The 19,946-nt window shown below is 40.5% G+C and overlaps 2 protein-coding genes across 2 annotated transcripts; both read left to right on the top strand.

Moving 5' to 3' along the window:
* The first annotated feature begins 426 nt into the window (after positions 1 to 426).
* Positions 427 to 7,224, top strand: LOC119488467 (5-hydroxytryptamine receptor 3A-like). The gene is made up of 9 exons (XM_037770173.1): positions 427 to 481; positions 1,497 to 1,657; positions 1,782 to 1,826; positions 1,999 to 2,105; positions 2,454 to 2,623; positions 2,943 to 3,103; positions 4,397 to 4,610; positions 6,138 to 6,341; positions 6,935 to 7,224. The coding sequence occupies exons 1-9, from the start codon at positions 427 to 429 to the stop codon at positions 7,222 to 7,224; spliced, it is 1,407 nt and encodes a 468-aa protein (XP_037626101.1).
* Positions 7,225 to 9,849: 2,625 nt separating this feature from the next.
* Positions 9,850 to 18,702, top strand: LOC119488466 (5-hydroxytryptamine receptor 3A-like). The gene is made up of 9 exons (XM_037770172.1): positions 9,850 to 9,904; positions 12,134 to 12,294; positions 12,419 to 12,463; positions 13,869 to 13,975; positions 14,334 to 14,503; positions 15,496 to 15,656; positions 15,869 to 16,082; positions 17,492 to 17,701; positions 18,443 to 18,702. The coding sequence occupies exons 1-9, from the start codon at positions 9,850 to 9,852 to the stop codon at positions 18,700 to 18,702; spliced, it is 1,383 nt and encodes a 460-aa protein (XP_037626100.1).
* The last annotated feature ends 1,244 nt before the right edge of the window (positions 18,703 to 19,946 follow it).

The raw sequence follows: 19,946 nt of genomic DNA, 5'->3' as shown, positions 1-19,946 counted from the left end.
CACTAACTTAGAAACTGTTGATAGACTGTATAAACTCTCATTGGAGAGAATGTTGTGCACCACCATGTTTCAACCATCACACATTAAAGTTTTTCTATATGACTTCTATAGCTTTGTTTTGACCCTTATGTAGCCATTGCGTTTGCTACAGATTTGAGTTCTGATTCAGGCTCTTTGTACACAACAAGTGAAATCAACTCCTAAGACGAACTTCAAAACAACAATATCGTAACAACATGTTGCTTTGACAAATAAGACACATCCAGGAAAAAAAGGTGTGAGTTGAGACTGAGCCAATCAGCAACAAGACAAACACAACATAACCAAAATACAACATCTGTTCAGACTGGCGGGTCAGAATTTCAGAACGTTGACATTTCGCTTTAAAATCGATGGGACAAGTTATTAGTTGATCTGACCGACAAGATGAGAGAGGTAAAGACAGCCGGGCTCATCTTCATCTGTTTTCCACTGCTTCACGGTAAGGAAATAATATTTTTGACCATACACTAAATTAGCAAAATAAGAAAAGAAGATGAAAAAGATGATAAAAATAAAGATGATCTGTTAAAAGCTGGAAGATGGCTGTAAAACTGTATTTTAAATGATGAAAGTGTGCTGTCATGAGCTGTATAAATAAGGTACAACCAAGAGAAAACCCATTTCCATTCACATATCTTGAGGTCGCCAAAATTTTGCGCACGTTTGGAGCATTATTTAACCTCCTTCCTGATAAGCTACTATGACATGGTTGGTACCAATGGATTACTTAGGTGAAATGAAACATATGACAACTATTGTCCAGAAACCCTCACAGGTACTGCATTTAGCATAAAACAATATGCTCAAATCATAACATGTCAAACTGCAGCCCAACAGGCAACAACAGCTGTCAGTGTGTCAGTGTGCTGACTTGACTATGACTTGCCCCCAAACTGCATGTGATTATCATAAAGTGGGCATGTCTGTAAAGGGGAGACTCGTGGGTACCCATAGAACCCATTTACATTCACTGATCTGGAGGTCAGAGGTCAAGGGACCCCTTTGAAAATGGCCATGAGTTTGTTGCATTATTCAGCCTCCTTCCTGACAAGCGAGTATGACGTGATTGGTACCAATGGATTCCTTAGCATTAGGTCTAGTTTCATATGATACCAGTATCTTCACTCTAGCTTTAAAACCGAGCCCTCTACAATCTCTGAAAAAATGTATTGCGTTAAAGAAATTAGTGGCGTTAACGTGTAATTATTGTGTTAACTTTGACAGCCCTAAAATAAAAACTCTAAGGTTATTTTCTAGCCTGGCCCCAGGGACCTCCGTGTCGACGCTGCTGTCAGCTCTGTGCAGAGCACTGGAACAAAAACACTGACACGTCACCAACAGTATGATAATAATGCTCTTACCGTGCCAAGTCTGATAGCCTGTAGATCTATAGCCTATAGATAAGATATGTTTTAATATGTTGATACCGCCTACATTTCTCTTTTTGAACTCAGGTTTTGTTGCAGCATTGAACTGCACCAGCCCAACTCCTGAATCTTTGTTTGCTGGACTTGAGAAGGAACTATTTCCAACAAAACTACTGCGACCTGTAAAAAGCTTTTCAGATACATTGAACGTAACCATCTCTATGACTTTGGTTGGAATTATAGGAGTGGTGAGTTTATGAGCTGCACAAAAATCTATTTGTGTTTGCACACACACATGTAACTTTTTCAACTAAGTATACTGTAAGTGAATTTTATTCGTCATGAATGATCATAAATATGTCTCATCCCTAGAATGAAAAAGAGCAGTCCTTGACAACATTCATATGGCAGGTCCTGGTAAGTTTTTAGAGCACTGACAAAACATGAATTAATTCAGAAATGTGTTTAAAGTATAGTGTCGCTGTTAAGCAGCATTTCTGAATCTTACAAATAGTCCCTTTAAAGTATGTAGTGAGAGTTAAAATAGTTGGTTCTAAGCTGTACATCACATTGGTGTTGTTTACTGTAGGAGTGGTACATAGACGGACTGAGCTGGGATGAGAAGGAATGCGGAACTGAAAGAGTCTCTATCCCTCGAAAAAACCTGTGGGTCCCAGATGTCCAAATCTCTGAGTTGTAAGTAAAAAGCATGCTCAGTAGTCGGTAAACATATTCATTCATTAGACAACAAAAGAAATCACACCATCAATAGACCTTATCTCATTCACACACACATACAGTATCTAGCAGCACTTTTGTATACATTATAGTTGTTGTGTCATTTTGGTTAATTTTTTACGCTTCTTTTGATCATATTGTCACCATTTTAGAAACACTAAAAAGAACTGTGCCCGGTTTTAAATATTTGGTAATTTAATATATATTCTTTAAAAAAAACAAAGAAGAGTTAAATGAGTGGAACATGAACCCTATCCTTGTATGTATAATTATAGTTTTTTTTAATTCTATTTTATTCTTTTCCAGCATGGACGAGGACAAATCTCCCAAATCTCCCTATGTCTACCTATACAACACAGGTCGTGTATATGATGATAGGCCGATCAGAGTGGTCAGCTCCTGCCGATTAGAAATCTACACTTTCCCCTTCGATAGACAAAACTGCACTCTGACCTTTGGATCTTATATACACTATGGTAAGCCCCATGCAAAAACTATAATATAAATCTAATATAAAACCTGATCACAGAACTGAAAGTCCACCTCACATTTACTTTTATTATAATTATGGCAGATTTGTACTTGGAGCACACTGAAAATTGTCATTTGAGCTTAATTACAATTTTACACTAATTGTGCATTTCCAGATGATTCATTTAAATATCTTCTGTCCTGAACTTCCATGAACTTAACTTTTATTGTTGACAACTTAGCTCTACTCATCTGCACCACTAACAACACTTCACACAGACTTGGCATCCAATATGGACAACCTTTCCTTAAATTGTATTCCAGCTGGAGACATCACAATGCTTCCAAGTAAAACACCTGAAGAAGACCTGGAGGAATCCAGACAAGTGATAGAGACCAGAGGGGAGTGGGAGCTTGTAGATATCGAAACAGCTCCAATTACTCTGGAAATACTCGATGGAACCTACTCCGAGATCAGATATTTTGTAAGCTATTTTTGCTATTTTATTTTATTCTGCATTTTGTATTCAAATGATGAATACCAGTATTTATCTGTTTCACATAACTGTTAAATTAGTTGTGATACCTTAAAGAAACTGTGTCGATTTTATTTGTCTATGATGATAATGATCTATGAAATTATTCTGATTAAATTTTTGTTTGTAGTCAATTTAGACATTTCAGTGAAAACTTGTTGCAGTCCATGTTTACAACCCTGTCATCTCAGTATGCCAGGTTGGAGTGGCAGGTAGTGTCAATGGTTCCACTGGTAAAAAAAAAATAACAAAAGTAAATTAAAGCTGCGAGCAGCGATGAACGGGCCCTCGCCCCTCCTCGCGCGTCAGGGGTACTGGCGGGACGGCGACTAATGTTGTTGGGCACGGTGAAACCGGAACTCTGACGAGCGCCATGACGCCTGCCACAAGACTCTACGACAAACAGTTAACGAGTTATGAAAGGGGGCGTGGCTGATGTGTAGGGGGCGGGGATAACCTTAACCAATGAAACAGGAACTCTGCTGAGTGATATGACACCTCCCACAAGACTCTACGACAAACGGTTCATGAGGTATGAAAAGGGGGCATGGCTATCGTCTTGGGGCGGGGCCATGACTCTATATTGACATGAAAATGACCTCAGGCCTGGACCACCATCATGGCTGAGAAATTTGGGGCAGATCGGACTAAGTACAGGTGAGTTACAACAACTTCCTGTTTCATGGCGAATGGCTCAAAACGGCCACCACGCCATGGTCAGGTCATTCAGTGATAACTTTTCTTCCTCAAGGTCTAAATATGGTCCTGACCAAATTTCAAGTTGTTCTGATTAAATCTGTAGGAGGAGTTTGTTAAAGTACACGGCCTATAAAACTCCAAAAATGTGCGAAAATCGCATATTAAATTAAAAATGGCTGACTTCCTGTTGAGTTTTGGGAATACCTCCAAGAGGCTTTTTTGTGCGTCTCCACATGTTACATCTGTCTGCAAAATTGTATACATTTAGGTGTAACAGGAGCGAGGGGCTCAATTTTTCCAACTATCTAGGGGGCGCTAGCGAGCCATTTTACAACACTCAAGGCCGAGACCCTTAAAATATAAAATTTTTCACCGCGTCTGATAAGTGTGCCAAGTTTAACAACCTTTGGGGCATGCTAAGGTAATCAAAAAGGCGATTCATTTTTGTGAAAAAGAATAAACACTACAATTTCAATAGGGCCTTCGCTGGCCCGATGTTGTCGGTGCTCGGGCCCATGCTTTGTACTTGTTTCTCATCCCAAGGTCATTTTGAAACGTAGGCCACTCCTCTACGTGGTGAACCTCCTGGTCCCCAGCTGCTTCCTCATCACATTGGACCTCTTCAGCTTCCTGCTGCCTCCCCATAGCGTGGACCGTGGTGCCTTCAAGATGACCCTCATCCTGGGCTACACCGTCTTTCTGCTCATCATGAACGACCTGCTGCCTGTCACTGGGGAGATGACAACACCTCTCATCAGTGAGTGACACCTCTGATATAAGTAGATTTAAAATTTGCCAAACTATAGCTATTATCGAGATGGATGGCATTTCTATTTCTTTTATATTCATACTAGTGTTTCTTTCTGACCAAAATCCCATTGTTGGCTAATTAAAGCTGCAGTGGGTCGAATTGGAGCAAATACGATCACTATATCCTGACAGTAGTGCATGAAACAGGTAATATGAAAGAAATCATGTGCCTCTGTGTCCTCCGGTGTGCTCACAATGGTCTCTACAAGATTTCACAAACCGGAGGAAAACAACCAGTCAGAGCTAATCTGGAGTCTGCAGTCCAGCTTCCATCTATGAGAGCCGCGAGTTAATCACTCGCGGCTCAATAACTCCGGTCAAACTAGGCTTCGCTGATCAAATACTGTACAAGGAAAAAGTGAGCATAGCTCATATACCCCTGCTCACTGCTTGACCCCTGCTAAAGTAGGGCCAAAGGTTTTGCCCTGTTGTAAAAATTGGAAAAACTTTGGGCACCCTGGACTTTTAACCCCCAAAAGGCACAACTAGACCACACTGTCAACCATCATACCAAATTTGAAGTTCCTAAGTTAAAGGGACTGTTTGTAACTTTTTAAGCGTATAAATGTACCTGGTCGGCACACATGCGCGTTCGCGTGTAGCCGATGCCTCTCCTCCTCTGCCTGCTCGCCTTCACTCAGACAGCGCGCGGCTTCTCGCTCAGCTCGTTCCACCTCTAGACGTGAACGCGCGCTCACTCCACACTGCAGAAGAGTTAGTTTAGCTCTGAGAATATCTAGTGAATGTACAGTGGACGTTTGTGCAGAAATAACTGCTGCAGCTCCTCCAGACCAACAGAGGTTTCCCGTGTCTTGTGAAGTGACGGGGCTCTTCAGAAAGAAACGTTACCATCTCGTTACCGACTTGGTGCCGGTGTCTCCCTGCTCTCTCCGGCTGCGGGCGGAGAGAGCAGGGAGACACGCTCAGATCTAAATCATGTTCATGGAGAGACCTTCGTCTGGTCAGCTAACATTACTGCCAAGCAGGTGAAATATAGAGTGATATTGTGGTTTTAGCTGACGTGTGTCGCCTCACTGTTTTGAGCGATGCTCGTTCATGTCCATTTAGAGTGAGCACAAGCACGAGCCCGACGCTGACTTTCGTTGATTTCACGGCCACAGGTGTCGCTGTTAAGAAGCATTTCTGAAAGTTACAAATAGTACCTTTAAATAGTTTTCGAGTTCTGCTCCGGAAACGAAAGTGTGACACGCAAACGGACGGAAGGACACGCGGAGCGCTATATACCCCCGAATACATTGTCGCGGGGGTATAATAAATCAATACTCTGTTACTGTGATGCCTATTTCTCACCTCAAATGTTTTCAGAAACATCTTGTAGTGTACTGTTTCGCTGTGAAATGAGAAAGTTTGTGACCCGCCAGCCATGTTGAGACGAGTCGAGGAAATACCAAGCACCGCCCAGCAGCCGGAGTCTCTTCATTTCATAACCATTCCTTTTTTTTGTTTCCTGCAGACACTCTATTCTGTATCAGTCTCGCTCTGATGGTGGCCAGCCTGTTGGAGACCGTGTTTATCACTAATATCCAGTGCAGCTCCAGGCAGTACGGTGCGGCTCCTCACTGGCTCAGTGTCCTCGTGTTACGATATCTAGCTGTTGTTGTTCGTATCCCTCCAAAAAAGACCAACATCACAGTCTCCCTTCAAGCAAGTGCTAGAGGTATAATAACATTATCATCATGTATTTTTTATCATTAATTCTGTCACTACTCCTGCTGATACATCTTATTGCAATCATTGTGTATGCAACTCATTTGAATAAAGTTCTAATCACAATAACTATATAGGAAAAGTAAACTGAGCGTGAGGGTTTACCCTTCATTCTTGAGCTTGGAAATAGTGAAAAAATAAAATTAACACAAGGTCGACTAACTAGCTTTTTCCAGAGCTTCTGACTGCATCCCATGCTCTTCATCAGCAATGGAGTTTTTTCACTTGTCATGGAGATGCGCTTTAAAACTCTGGGAAAAGGATCTCGGCACACAGTTTTCTGGAAATAACTGTAATTTCGGACCAAGTATACAGAAACTACAGACAGGCAATTGTTCTATTGTAGCTTAATACCTATATGAGGTCATGCGAATAGTGACATGGCATTTTATAGAGTTTGGAAGATGGTGTCTTTTTCTAGGCTTTCTTAAACTAAAAAACACAACAGTGTGTGTGTGTGTGTGTGTGTGTGTGTGTGTGTGTGTGTGTGTGTCACACCATATGTCACACTATCACTCTAATCTAGATTTTTTACATATCCAGCAATGAATACCAGCATCATCTCTTCAAGAGATCTTCAGAGCGTCTCTGGTGAGATACCGCCAGTGAAACCCCCTCTGACCCCTCCGGAGCCATCCCTGGATGAACTGAGGGCGCTGAGCATTGATCTCTTGGCCATCCGCCTCCAGATGGACAAACACTTCCAGGGGAGCAAAGCCTCGCAGGAATGGCAAATGATCGGGATAGTCATCGACCGTCTGCTGTTTGGCTTTTACATTGTCTTCATCTCTGTCTGCTTTCTCACCATCTTATGTCTTTGGATCTGGAGTTAACTTGAAGGGAGAGTTTAATCGCACAATTACATTGATCATCAGCAAAAGTTTGATCGGCTGGCAGCTTACAGTTAGAAAGATTAAATGAAATCAATTATAACATGTTGTAGTATTTCTTTGTTCAACTTTTTTTATGTGATGAATAAAAATCACTCTGGTCAGCGTGTTTCTTGCAGGTAAATGGAAGCTGACTCAACACATCAAATAAACTGGGAAAAAAAAGTTTGGAAACTTGTGTTTGGTGGATTATTTCTCTGTTGTTACAATGCTAATGGGCATTGTATTTTATATCGTTGGAAAGCCTGTTTATTTACCTTCACAATGATGTCCAACTTGTATGATCATGCATTTGTGGGATGAGCAGCACAACACCCCTATGTTGAACAAATCCTGTATTTCCTGTGTGTGTGTTTATGATCTAGATCAGGGCTTTTCAAAGGCTCACATTGATTATGTTATAACCATCATTTTAATACCTATAGCGTGACAATCAAAAGACAAAGAATACCGAAAGATGAAAATACAAATGCTATTCCTTAATTCTTGAAACCCCTTTCTCAGAAACTGCATGTGACCTCTCAAGGGCGCTAAGGGCACTAAGTGGTGAGACGCTTAATTTATGACCGAGCCACAAAACAACAAAACAACAAGACCATTCTGACCATTTACATCTTGTAGTGTTTAGCTGTAAAATTAAAACGTCTGTGCCCTGGCCGCCATGTTGAAAACAGTCGAGCCAAAACCAAGCACCGCCCAACGGCCGGAGCAAACTCTGTCACTTTACAGCTAAACAGTACACTAAAATATATTTCTGAAGACACTTTAGGCAAGAAATAGACATCACAGTGATAGACGGTGTGTTCCAATCCGCATACTTCTGTTCTTACACTTACTATTTTGAGTGCATAAGTGCGTTCACACTAGGAAGTACGGCAAAATGCAGTGCACTCAAAGTACCCGGATGTTGTACTCAAAACGGTCAGATCGTTGAGTGTGGAACGCTGGACACTTTCCACACTCAACTGTCGCCATCTTGGCTACGTAGCGGAAGGGGCGGAGCCACGACCACTATTCAAATATACGTAGATAACAGAATAAAACAATACAATACGTAAACATACCGGTGCATTTTCAGCCAACAGGAGGACACATCGTAGGCGTAGGCGACGACGTTGGAAACGTAATTTCCACTCTGCTTTCATTTTTTTTCAGAAGATATTTTGGCGGGTAGCGAGCCGCGGTCAAATGTTGTGATCGTCATTTCCGGTCAGTGCGCCGCAGAGTATTCGATTTGAGACGACCCTACCCCGTTGAAATTTACTCACCACTCAAGTGAGTGCAGAGTGCACACAGTGCACTACATTGAAGTGTACTTCTGGAAGTACGTGGATTGGAACACACTCAGTCTTGATTCATATTTGTTCAGCGCTGCCTAGTTTGACAGTTTGATCGGAATTTGCGAGTTTATCGAGCAGTGATTGACAGCTGCCTAGAGACTGCTCAGCTCTGATTGGTTGTTTTCCTGTGGGTGTGTTGAAATCTTGCAAATGCCATTCTTGTATAAAAATAATTTGTTATCATATTTGCTCAAAGTTACCGACAGCAGATTTAATACTTAAGAGAGCTAATACGTGAGAGCTTGAGTCATTGCTGCTGGTGGTTCTTGGAGCTGGGAAAAGAGGAGGCTTATTTTCATGTTGCGTCATAACAGAGGGATTAGTTGATCCTGGTAAATCCCTGCTCAGACCGGTTTGGGGATTTTTTTTCAATGTTTTTTTTGTTTTTTCATGTCAGTGTGTTTCTGTTTATTTTATTTCACCCTGACTCCTCCATCTCCAACCCTGCCAGTGGGGATTATGATGTTTCTTACATCTACTTGAACCACACGTCACATCTGCTGGGGTGCATATTTTGGGAGGATTTCGTTAACTTTTATTTGTTGACTCATATTCCTCGTGAGTAATGTGCTGTCAAGAAACAAATATTTACATGTTTCAACAAACCATTTTGTCTGAGAAAATCACTCTACCCTGGAGGAGTGTTCTTCTATTTGCTTTTTTTCTTAAGGGTATAAGCAAATGAAGGCCAGGACGGTACTTCTTTGAAATATGCAGCACTAAGACACAAGAGAAGTCAAAAACTGTCCTTCCTTTGAATTTGAAATTCATATTGATATGTTATACAAAACCATCTCTTGTGTGTGTCCTTTTATATTTACATCTGATTACATTTAGACAAATGAGTAAACATGAGTACAGAGCAGATAAATTAAGTTAAAAAGTAATTCGTTTTTTTCAGGCTCATTGTATGCTGAAGTGTGTGTTAACAATATTTGCAAACTTTCAAATTAAACTGACTAAACAAGTGAAACCAACTCCTGAGATAGCTTTCAAAAACAACCATATCATAAACAGCAGACATCCTTGTTGGTTAGTTTTACTTAAATTTAGCAACACTGTTGTTTGGATAAACAAGACATTCAGTTCATGCAAATTATTCAGACGGGAAAGCTGTGAGTTGAGTTGAGCCAATCAGAAACAAGATACACCATTTCTTCAGAATGTTTGACATGTTGCTTTGAAATCGATGGGACAAGTCATGAAGGTAGTCGAGCTGACAGACAAGATGACAGAGGTAAAGACAGCCGGCCTCATCTTCATCTGTTTTTCAATGCTTCACGGTAAGGAAGAAAGAATTTTTACAAACTACTAAATTAGCAAAATAAAAAAGATTAATGGAAGATGATCTGTTAAAAGCTGGTAGATAGTACAGCTGGAAGAAACATATTCCCATAACGATTTAAGAAACTTTAACTTTCAAGATGATTTGTAAAAAACAATACAGTGAATACAACGAAATGTTATGTTATGTTATCTTACGTTATGTTATGTTAAAATACAAAACAAATACATTATAGTAGACTTTCATAATATGATGATAGCTGCCTTGAACTGAATGTATGACCGAATATGAGTTTTATAACAGTTTTGTGGAACATTCATGATTACTGTCATGACATGTTAGTGAAGTTGTGCTGTTTGTGAAAAAGCAGTGGAATTACAAATCTTAAGAATTTCAGTGAGAACCATGGGAGAAACTCATGGGGACCGAGTGAAACAAATGTGATTTCCTTCCTATTTAGGGTTAAAAGAAAATCTTACAATTTAGACTTTTTAATTTTTATTTTTATTTTCTATTTTACAGCATGTCCACTGTAGTGGATCACCATTTCATTCTGAAAAGACAGCCAAATTTAGAAGATACAAAAAAATCAACAGTAGAGTGCTGTAGAGTGATATTAAACCAAGAATACATTCAACTTTATTGAAAAACTAAAACATATATCATTCTGGATTCATGGTAACAAAATACTATGAATTATATTTACAGTAAATGGGTAATTACATGTCACGTAACACTCTTAATGCACTCATATTGCTATGTATCAGTCACCATTGAGGTTTGAAGATTTCCCAAGTAGAAATGCAAATTGCCGTAAGAATGCAAAGTTTGTGCTTATGAGTATGGTAAATAGGAGACCATAACACTGGAATTTTCCCAATGATGCACTACCACCTGACAGTATTTAAAGGGATAGTTTGAGTGTTTTGAAGTGGGGTTGTAGGAGGTATTCCAGAAATGCTGTTGAGATTTTAGCTGGACATCATTGTGGAGGTTTATAACCTCCATCTCCATCTCCACAGGATTGACACAGAACAGTTCAGCCATCTGTCCTGAAATCTCACCTATGGCCACCTTCATGAAGGGGTTGGCAATAAATGTCACACAGGGCTCTAGTTTCTCAAAGTCACTGAATCTGTCTGCAAACTCCTGCCCAAGCTTGGACAGTATGTCACAATACTTGTGCACGTTCACAACATCAGCTGCCCCTGCTTGGCTTTCCAACATCTTTGACACTGAGGGAAGTGCTGAAACCTTTTTGTTTTCAATTGCTGAATGTAAAATGACAGTTTTGCTTTGAACGCCTTGACACTGTAGGTTCAAGTGATTCAGTTCCTCAGTTACATCCGTCAGGAATGCAAAATCAAGTAGCCACTCAGCATCAGACATCAGGGTGGTATCTTCCTCCCTTGATTAATGAAGGGCTTTTTGTGCTTCATTAGGATATGCGCCACTTTAAATGAAGCCTCTGTTGCTGCGTTGGCCTTCTTCGTCTGTTTGGTAAACAGAGACTGTTGTCTTTCAAGCGTTGTTTTCAGCTCCTTTACCTTCTCTGTTCATAGACAGAGAAGACGACAACTTTTCACAAGACTTTCCGGCTGGTAGCAGACCAGCCGGAAAGTCCCGTGAAAAGTTGCCGTGGACTTTGTTGAAGTGGCGCTCAACGTTACATCTTCTACCGACTGACACGCTCACACCGCAAATGAGACATATACACTTGTCATTCACATTCGTGAAAGAAACTCTGTGTGGCCTGGCTTTTTTCCGCGGTCATTGTCAAATCTGGTGTGCGCTTGCTAGACTGCTAACATCACCTAATGTTACGGCATCACTGATGTAACCAAACTTGGCAGCAGCGTAACTCGTTTAATTGACAGCTGATTGGCAAATAATCAGTTTGTGTCAGAAAGGGGGCGGGATGTCTGTGAATTGGATTTGACAGAAATGTAGGTTTACCAAGTGACTTTGTCTTATCAAATTTCTTTACATATTTTTTGTACCTTTGGCGAGCGACTCAGAAACGGGTCATGAGCTATGGGCCGCGAGCTACTGGTCGCGATTGACGTGTTGGAGACCCCCGCCGTAGGCTATGTGTGGATGCAAGTTTTGAAAATGGATAAGTGCAGGTACTGTGTAGCTGATATGAAGCAAATACAAATAAAAAAAAAATACATTTATTTGATCAATCTCATGAATTTCGATTTCTTCTTTCTCTTTTTGAACTCAGGTTTTGTTGCAGCATTGAACTGCTCCAGCCCAACTCCTAAATCGTTGTTTGATGCACTTGAGAAGGAACTATTTCCTAGAAAACTACTGCGACCTGTAAAAAGCTTTTCAGATACATTGAACGTAACCATCTCTATGACTTTGGTTGGAATTATAGGAGTGGTGAGTTTATGAGCTGCACAAAAATCTATTTGTGTTTGCACACACACATGTAACTTTTTCAACTAAGTATACTGTAAGTGAATTTTATTCGTCATGAATGATCATAAATATGTCTCATCCCTAGAATGAAAAAGCCCAGTCCTTGACAACACTCCTATGGCTACACTCGGTAAGTTTTCAGAGCACTGACAAAACATGAATTTGTAGCCTAAATGCATTAATTAATACCAAAATGTGTAATGATTAAATGGTACAAAGAACAATGAGCATGTGGAGGCAATTTCTGTAAAGAAGGACTCGAAAATCAAGAGAGAGTCTTTTAAAGGTTTAATAAGCACTTGCATGTGGGCAAACAACCATCAACATAAATGTTCAGGGCTGAGAGCCCTGAGTCTCTCCGTTTCGTGACATTTACACCCTTGCATGCATGCTCACAGTCGTATATCTCACATTGTCTATCTGACTGACACTTCTGTCCTTTTTAGGGTTACTTGTCCTCAAATAGGCGCTACAAGTTTGTTGACTAGATGACCGACTTTGAAACAGATATAGGCCTTAAGGGCAATGAGTGTCACCTATCATGACCTTAGGAATGTGCACGTTTGTATTTGTCCAACACAGAGCATGATTGCCCTCAAATTTGGCTTATTTACATGATCAAGTTCTAAGGGTGCTCCGATCAAACGGCCACCGATCCTTATCGGCTGGTATTCGTTCGAAATAGTTTGATCAGTGGTATCTATAAACAGCCCGGTCGCTTTTGGCGTGTCATTTGTACGCCATGTATTCTGTATTGACTGTAATGCAAACGCATCTGCGTAAATATGCTACACTCAGAGCTAGTGATGTAGGATAAATAATGAACAAGACTTTGGGACCGTGTCCCAAAGTGTTGTGTGTGGTTTTGTTGTAACTGCTGTCTGTCTGTCGGTCTGTCTTTGAGGACAAAAATGCGAACCGAGTGGATTTCCGTTTTTTTTAATTCACATGAAAAGAAGAATCAAACAAGTTGAATCTATATGCAGTATGGGCTATCATATAGCCTATATATATATCCATAAAAGAGAAAAACTAGTTGTTTTTTGGTTTTGTGGTTTTGGTTTGATTTCTATTCCAATTGCCGATTTGAAGACAAAAACGGATTTCAGATTTTTTAATTCACACCAAAAAATGAAAAAACAAAATAGGCTGATGCATTGTATATTTGTTTATCCTATAATCAAACACGTTGAACACAGCTTTGGACGGAGAGTACACGGACCATGGTCCAAAGCTGGATTATTGATCTTTAGGATTTGCGTTATTACGTCTGGAACAGTTCGTTTTTTACGCTCATTATGATATGTTTACGCTCATAGTGACTTTCTCTCTAGATTTAGGGACTTTTGGAGCTAGTGCTGCTAGCTGCTTTTATTGGAAAAGAGTTGGCAACACTGGGCTGGGTTTTTTGGTCAGATCATTTTTAAAATCTAGTAAACTCTTTCTGGTTTCTCAGCATTAAGGACCCTACCTTTAATCAGAGTATGTTAAGTGTAGTGACACAGTTAAAGTGGTTGTTGTTGTGTTTACTGTAGGAGTGGCGTATAGATGGACTGAGCTGGGATGAGAAGGAATGTGGAACTACAAGAGTCTCTATCCCTCGAGGAAAGCTTTGGTACCCAGACATCCATATGACAGAGTTGTAAGTAAAAATGGATGTTCAGTAGTCTGTAAAATTGTTCATTAATTGGAAAACAAAAGGAATCACACCACCAATAGACCTTATGTCCTTCAACACAAGTATATTGCAGCACTTTTGTACAGCTTTGAAGCTATTGTTCTGTTTTGGCCACAGAGTGGTTCATCTTTTAAACTTCTTTTGATCATATTGCCATATGGAAATATTACAAACAGTAAAGACAAGAACTGTGCTCAGTTTTATAATAAAGTATTAGTTACCAAAACCAAGGAAAAGAGTCAGCTGAGTGGAACATGAATCATGAATCCTTTTCAGTTATTTATGTGCAATTAAAAGGTTTTTCTATTTCATTCTTTTCCAGCATGGAAGAGGACAAGTCTCCCAAAGCTCCCTTTGTCTACCTATACAACACAGGTCACGTTTATGATCATAACCCGATGAGAGTGGTCAGCTCCTGCCAATTACTAATCTACACTTTCCCCTTCGATGTCCAAAACTGCTCTCTGACCTTTGAATCACATCTACATTTTGGTAAGCTTGCGCAAAAAAACAATAAAACAAATTCTGATCTCAGAACTGAAAGTCCTCCTCACATTTTCTTTCATTATAATTAGGCCAGGTTTCTACAGTTGAGTACACTGAAAATTGTCATTTGAGTTAAAGGGACTATTTGTAACTTTCAGAAATGCTTGTTAACAGACACCTGTGGCCGTGAAATCAACGAAAGTCAGCGTCGGGCTCACTCTAAATATACCTGAACGAGCATCGCTCAAAACAGTGAGGCGACACACGTCAGCTTAAACCACAATATCACTCTATATTTCAGCTGCTTTGCAGTAATGTTAGCTGACCAGACGAAGGTCTCTCCATGAAAATGATTTAGATCTGATCCTAGTGTTGGCTTTTTCTGTCTCAGTGCAGGCTGAGACAGCGGGGCTCTGCAGCGTGTCTCCCTGCTCTCTCCGCCCGCAGCCGGAGAGAGCAGGAAGACACCGGCACCCGGTCGGTAACGAGAAGACAACGTAACTCTCTGCAGAGCTCCGTCACTTCACGAGACACGGGAAACCTCTGTTGGTCTGGAGGAGCTGCAGCAGTTATTTCTGCACAAACGTCCACTGAACATTCACTGGATATTCTCATAGCTAAACTAACTCTTCTGCAGTGTGTAGTGAGCGCGCGTTCACGTCTAGAGGTGGAGCGAGCTGAGCGAGAACGCGCGTGCTGTCTGAGTGAAGGCGAGCAGGCAGAGGAGGAGAGGCAGCGGCTACACGCGAGCGCGCATGTGTGCCGACCCGCTACATTTATACGCTTAAAAAGTTACAAACAGTCCCTTTAAATTACAATTTAATTAATTTACAATAGTTATGCATTTTCAAAAATGACAAAAGTATATTTTGTGCTGAACTTCCATGCACTCAACTTGTATGTTGACAACTTAGCTCTATACTCATTTGCACCACAAACAACACTTCACACAGACTGGGCATCTAATATGGATAAACTTTCCTTAAATGTTATTCCAGTGGACGACATCAGGTTGTTTCAAGGCAAGACACCTACAGAGGCCCTGAATGAATCCAGACACGCGCTACAGACCAGAGGGGAGTGGGAGCTTGTAGATATCGAAATAGGTTCAAATATCCTGGAAATAAATGCTGGCAGCTACTCTGGGATCAGATACTATGTAAGTTATTTTATTTTATGCTGTATTTTGTATTCACATGATGAATACCGATAATTATCTGTTTAACGTCACTGTTAAGTTAGTTGAAATTTTATGGGGGCTGGTGGAGGACGTCAATATTCTTGGCAAAGGTCTCATTTATTAATGTAATTAGACCGATACCTTAAAGTCTCACTAAAACCTTGAGGCTTTTACTTAATTCTCATCCCAAGATAATTTTGAGACGCAGGCCAGTCCTCTACGTGGTGAACCTCCTGATCCCCAGCTGCTTCCTCCTCACAATGGACCTCTTCAGCTTCCTGCTGCCTCCCCACTGCGTGGACCGTTCCTCCTTCAAGATGACCCTCATCCTGGGCTACACCGTCTTCCTGCTCATCATGAACGACCTGCTGCCTGTCACTGGGGAGCTGGCAACACCTCTCATGAGTGAGTGACACCTCTGATATAAGTAGATTTAAAATGTGACAAACTATGGCTCTCATGTTATTTCTTTTATAATAATACTACTGTATGTTCTTCACAAAATGTATATTAGTATATATATATACTGTATATTTATATAAACCGGGGGGAAAAAAGATCGGAAACTTGTGTTTGGTGGATTATTTCTCTGTTGTTACAATGCTAATGGTCATTGTATTTTACATGGTTGGAAAGCTTGTTTATTTACCTTCGCAATGATGTCCAACTTGTAAGGATCATGCATTTGTGGGATGAGCAGCACAGCTGATTATGTGGGTAGCGCCCAAGAAAAATTTGCCAAAATGCTCCGTCAATGGTAAACAGTGTATTCTCCTGTTGGTGTTGACTCTTGTTTTGAGTTGTTTGGTGGATTGGATGATTGAACTCTCTATCAGTAACAAGGAACAAACAAGACATATTGATTGATTGAATCCACCGTCAGGAGCCTCAGTAGCGGATGGAAGATCCATACGCAGCCACAACAGCCTGGCACCTCCTCCTCATGCTGGTCACCAACCTGGTCACACGTTGCTGTGGGATGGCATTCCATTCCTCAACCAGGATTGGTTGCAGGTCAGCCAACGTGGTTGTGTTGGTCACTCTAACACGTACAGCACGCCCAAGCTGATCCTACAAGTGTTGAATTGGGTTGAGGTGTGGACTCTTGGCAGGCCGTTCCATTCTCTCTACTCCCACATTGTGGAGGTAGTCTGTGATAACCCTGGCTCTGTGGGGGCGAGCGTTGTCATCTTGGAGGATGAAGTTAGGTCCCAGATTGTGGAGGTATGGGATTGCCACTGGCTGCAAATCTCACTGCCACCACCAAAAGCTGTTACTCCATCGGTGCAACAATCAGCATAGCGTTCTCCACGTCGTCTCCATACTTTGACCCTGCCATCCAACTTTGGCAGACAGAACCTGGACTCATCACTGAACATGACATTCCCCTACATGTTCAGATTCCATTGTCTGTGTTGTCGACACCAGCGCAAACGGGCCTGACGGTGAAGGGCAGTCATTGCAGGCTTCCTGGTAGCCTTATGAGAATACACTGTTTACCATTGGCAGAGCATTTTGGAAAATTTTTCTTGGGCGCTCCCCACATAATCAGCTGTGCTGCTCATCCCACAAATGCATGATCCTTACAAGTTGGACATCATTGCGAAGGTAAATAAACAGGCTTTCCAACCATGTGAAATACAATGACCATTAGCATTGTAACAACAGAGAAATAATCCACCAAACACAAGTTTCCAAACTTTGTTTTTCCAGTATATATATATGTGTGTGAGTCAATCTGTTACCCTTGATGAATACAGTTTGAATGAACTAACTCTTTATTTCTTATCCATTCTTTTTTTTATTTCCTGCAGACGTTTTATTCTGCATCAGTCTCGCTCTGATGGTGGCCAGCCTGTTGGAGACCATTTTTATCACTAATATCCAGTTCAGCTCCAGCCAGTACAGTGCGGCGCCTCACTGGCTCAGTGTCCTCGTGCTACGATATCTAGCTGTTGTCGTTTGTATCCCTCCAAAAAAGAAGAGCAACCGCGTCACAGTCTGCCTTCGACCACCTGCTAGAGGTATAGTTTGGTACTGTTTCAAAATCTGTTAAGGAGGAGAACAAGTTGAGAGACGGGTAACCTTGTTTTTTGGTTGTTTGCCAATTTCACTGATTGCTTTATTATTTTTTTTGCAGGCTGCACAGCGTTCTTTCAAATATCAATCAAAGGCACATTTATAAACTTAGTTTTAATTTGATTGTGAATTTACACCGAGTTTTATGAATCTGGCCCCAGGAGTTTTATCGTCAGTATTAGCTTACACTACTTAGCTGCAGCTGATGAAATCTGCCAGCAACAGTCATCAATTCAGCCAACAGAATCCACACTCACATCTAGAAATGAGAGGCTTTTCTTTACTTCTGTCGGTAAAATGTAAGACCGATTGTTTCAAAAGTTATTGTTAATTTCGATGGTAAATCTCCCACTGTTGTCATTGTAAGCTGCAGTGCAGGGATGGATGGAAATCTTGACAGGCATAGCAACAGTAACTAAGAGGGCCGTTGCTTTGTAGTAGGAAGAGAATGCCCTTGAAGTAACTGCTCCATTTAAACCCATGATTTTCAGCCAAAGTTTTATATTTGTTATTACATATCATATAAGGTGCTTAGATTGCTTACATTTTTTCTCACTACATTTTAAGACAGGATCTCTGAAGTTGTTGATTTATCAATTGTTTATAATTTGATTATCAGAATTAATATTTAATATACTTGACACACCATATGTCACACTACCGCTCTTTTTTTTTTGCATATCCAGCAATGAATACCAGCATCATCGAGCATCTTAAGAGTGTTTCTGGTGATATACCACCGTTGAAACCCACGGCCCTGGATGAACTGAGGAAGATGAGGAGTAATCTCACGGCCATCCGCCTCCAGATAGACAAACACGTCCAGGGGAGCAAAACCTCGCAGGAATGGCAAATGATCGGGATAGTCATTGACCGTCTGCTGTTTGGCTTGTATATTGTCTTCATCTCAGTCTGTGTTATCATCATCATATGTCTCTGGAGCTAGAGTTGACTTGATGGGAGAGTTTAATCTCACAATTAAAGTTTGATCGGCAGCCAGTTTACAGTTAGAAAGATTAAATGAAATCAATTATAACATGTTGCAGTATTTCTTGGTTTAGCAGAGGATTCAAACTTATTTGATGCAGAAGAAACCAAATGAAATGCAAAGATGATTTGTATTAAAAAAAATAAAGTGAATGCAGTGAAATGTTTCTTTTATCACTTTATATTAATACATCAATAAGCAAGACAAAAGCTACTCTCTCAAATACGAAACAAAAACATGATAGGAGAGTTTCATAAAGATGAATTTTCGCAGAACACGGCTGCTCTCTTCGAACATTATCCACACTATCTTGGACCACATGGACAATCAACATGCCACTGACCAGCTAAGGGGACAATTCAGGGACAATTCATAGGAAGAGGTGCATCACAGCATCCACAACACAGCATCCAGACCGTTCTGATAAAGATATTAAATATCACATTTGAATATTGGTGCAGGTAAAACATTAGTTCTGGCACTGCTACTGGTAGTGCAGTCTTTGATACGTCTGTGTAGATATATTTCTAAAGTAGGATTATCTTCTACCACTCCTATCACACAATCCTACATTACCTCTTCTGGAGTGGAGTCCCTCAGGGCTCGATTCACGAACCTCTATTGTTCAAAGCCAAATAATGTTGATATGACAGTAATATTAGTGTTTTATGTGATAATATGACGTACCTTCTCTGTTATTTCTGTTATCTTACAATCAAAGGCTGCAAGTCAATCTGTCCAGTCCCTTTTTTCCCTTGACAGGCAACAATAACTTCATGAGATCAAACCGACTGCTGACAACCATGTGACATTTTGACCAGAATTAATTTGTTTCGAGATAAAAGAGAGAGAGGGGCATGAGTTATGGGTCGACAGGATGATAACATGAAATGTTTTATGTAAAATAATTTTAAGAAGAATTGGGGAATAAACCCATCTAATACAAAAATAAAGTGTGATTCTGTCCTCAATACATTGTTTTTTGCTTTTTGCATTTTTCATTTATTTATGTTTAAGTTATTAAACACTTTCTCACCATTATTGGTAACACCCAAGACATCCTGATGCAGGACCGCAATGGAGTTTAAATTGACTAATTTTCTTATTTCAGGACACATTTAGTGTAAATCTTTGCATAAACATCATGTACTCTCATGATCTTCATATAGTTCTCTGTTCTCTTTTTTTTCAGACATGTTTCA

The sequence above is a fragment of the Sebastes umbrosus genome, chromosome 5, assembly GCF_015220745.1.
Source record: "Sebastes umbrosus isolate fSebUmb1 chromosome 5, fSebUmb1.pri, whole genome shotgun sequence".
Classification (NCBI taxonomy): Eukaryota; Metazoa; Chordata; class Actinopteri; order Perciformes; family Sebastidae; genus Sebastes; species Sebastes umbrosus.
This window is presented reverse-complemented; position numbering and strand designations above follow the sequence as displayed.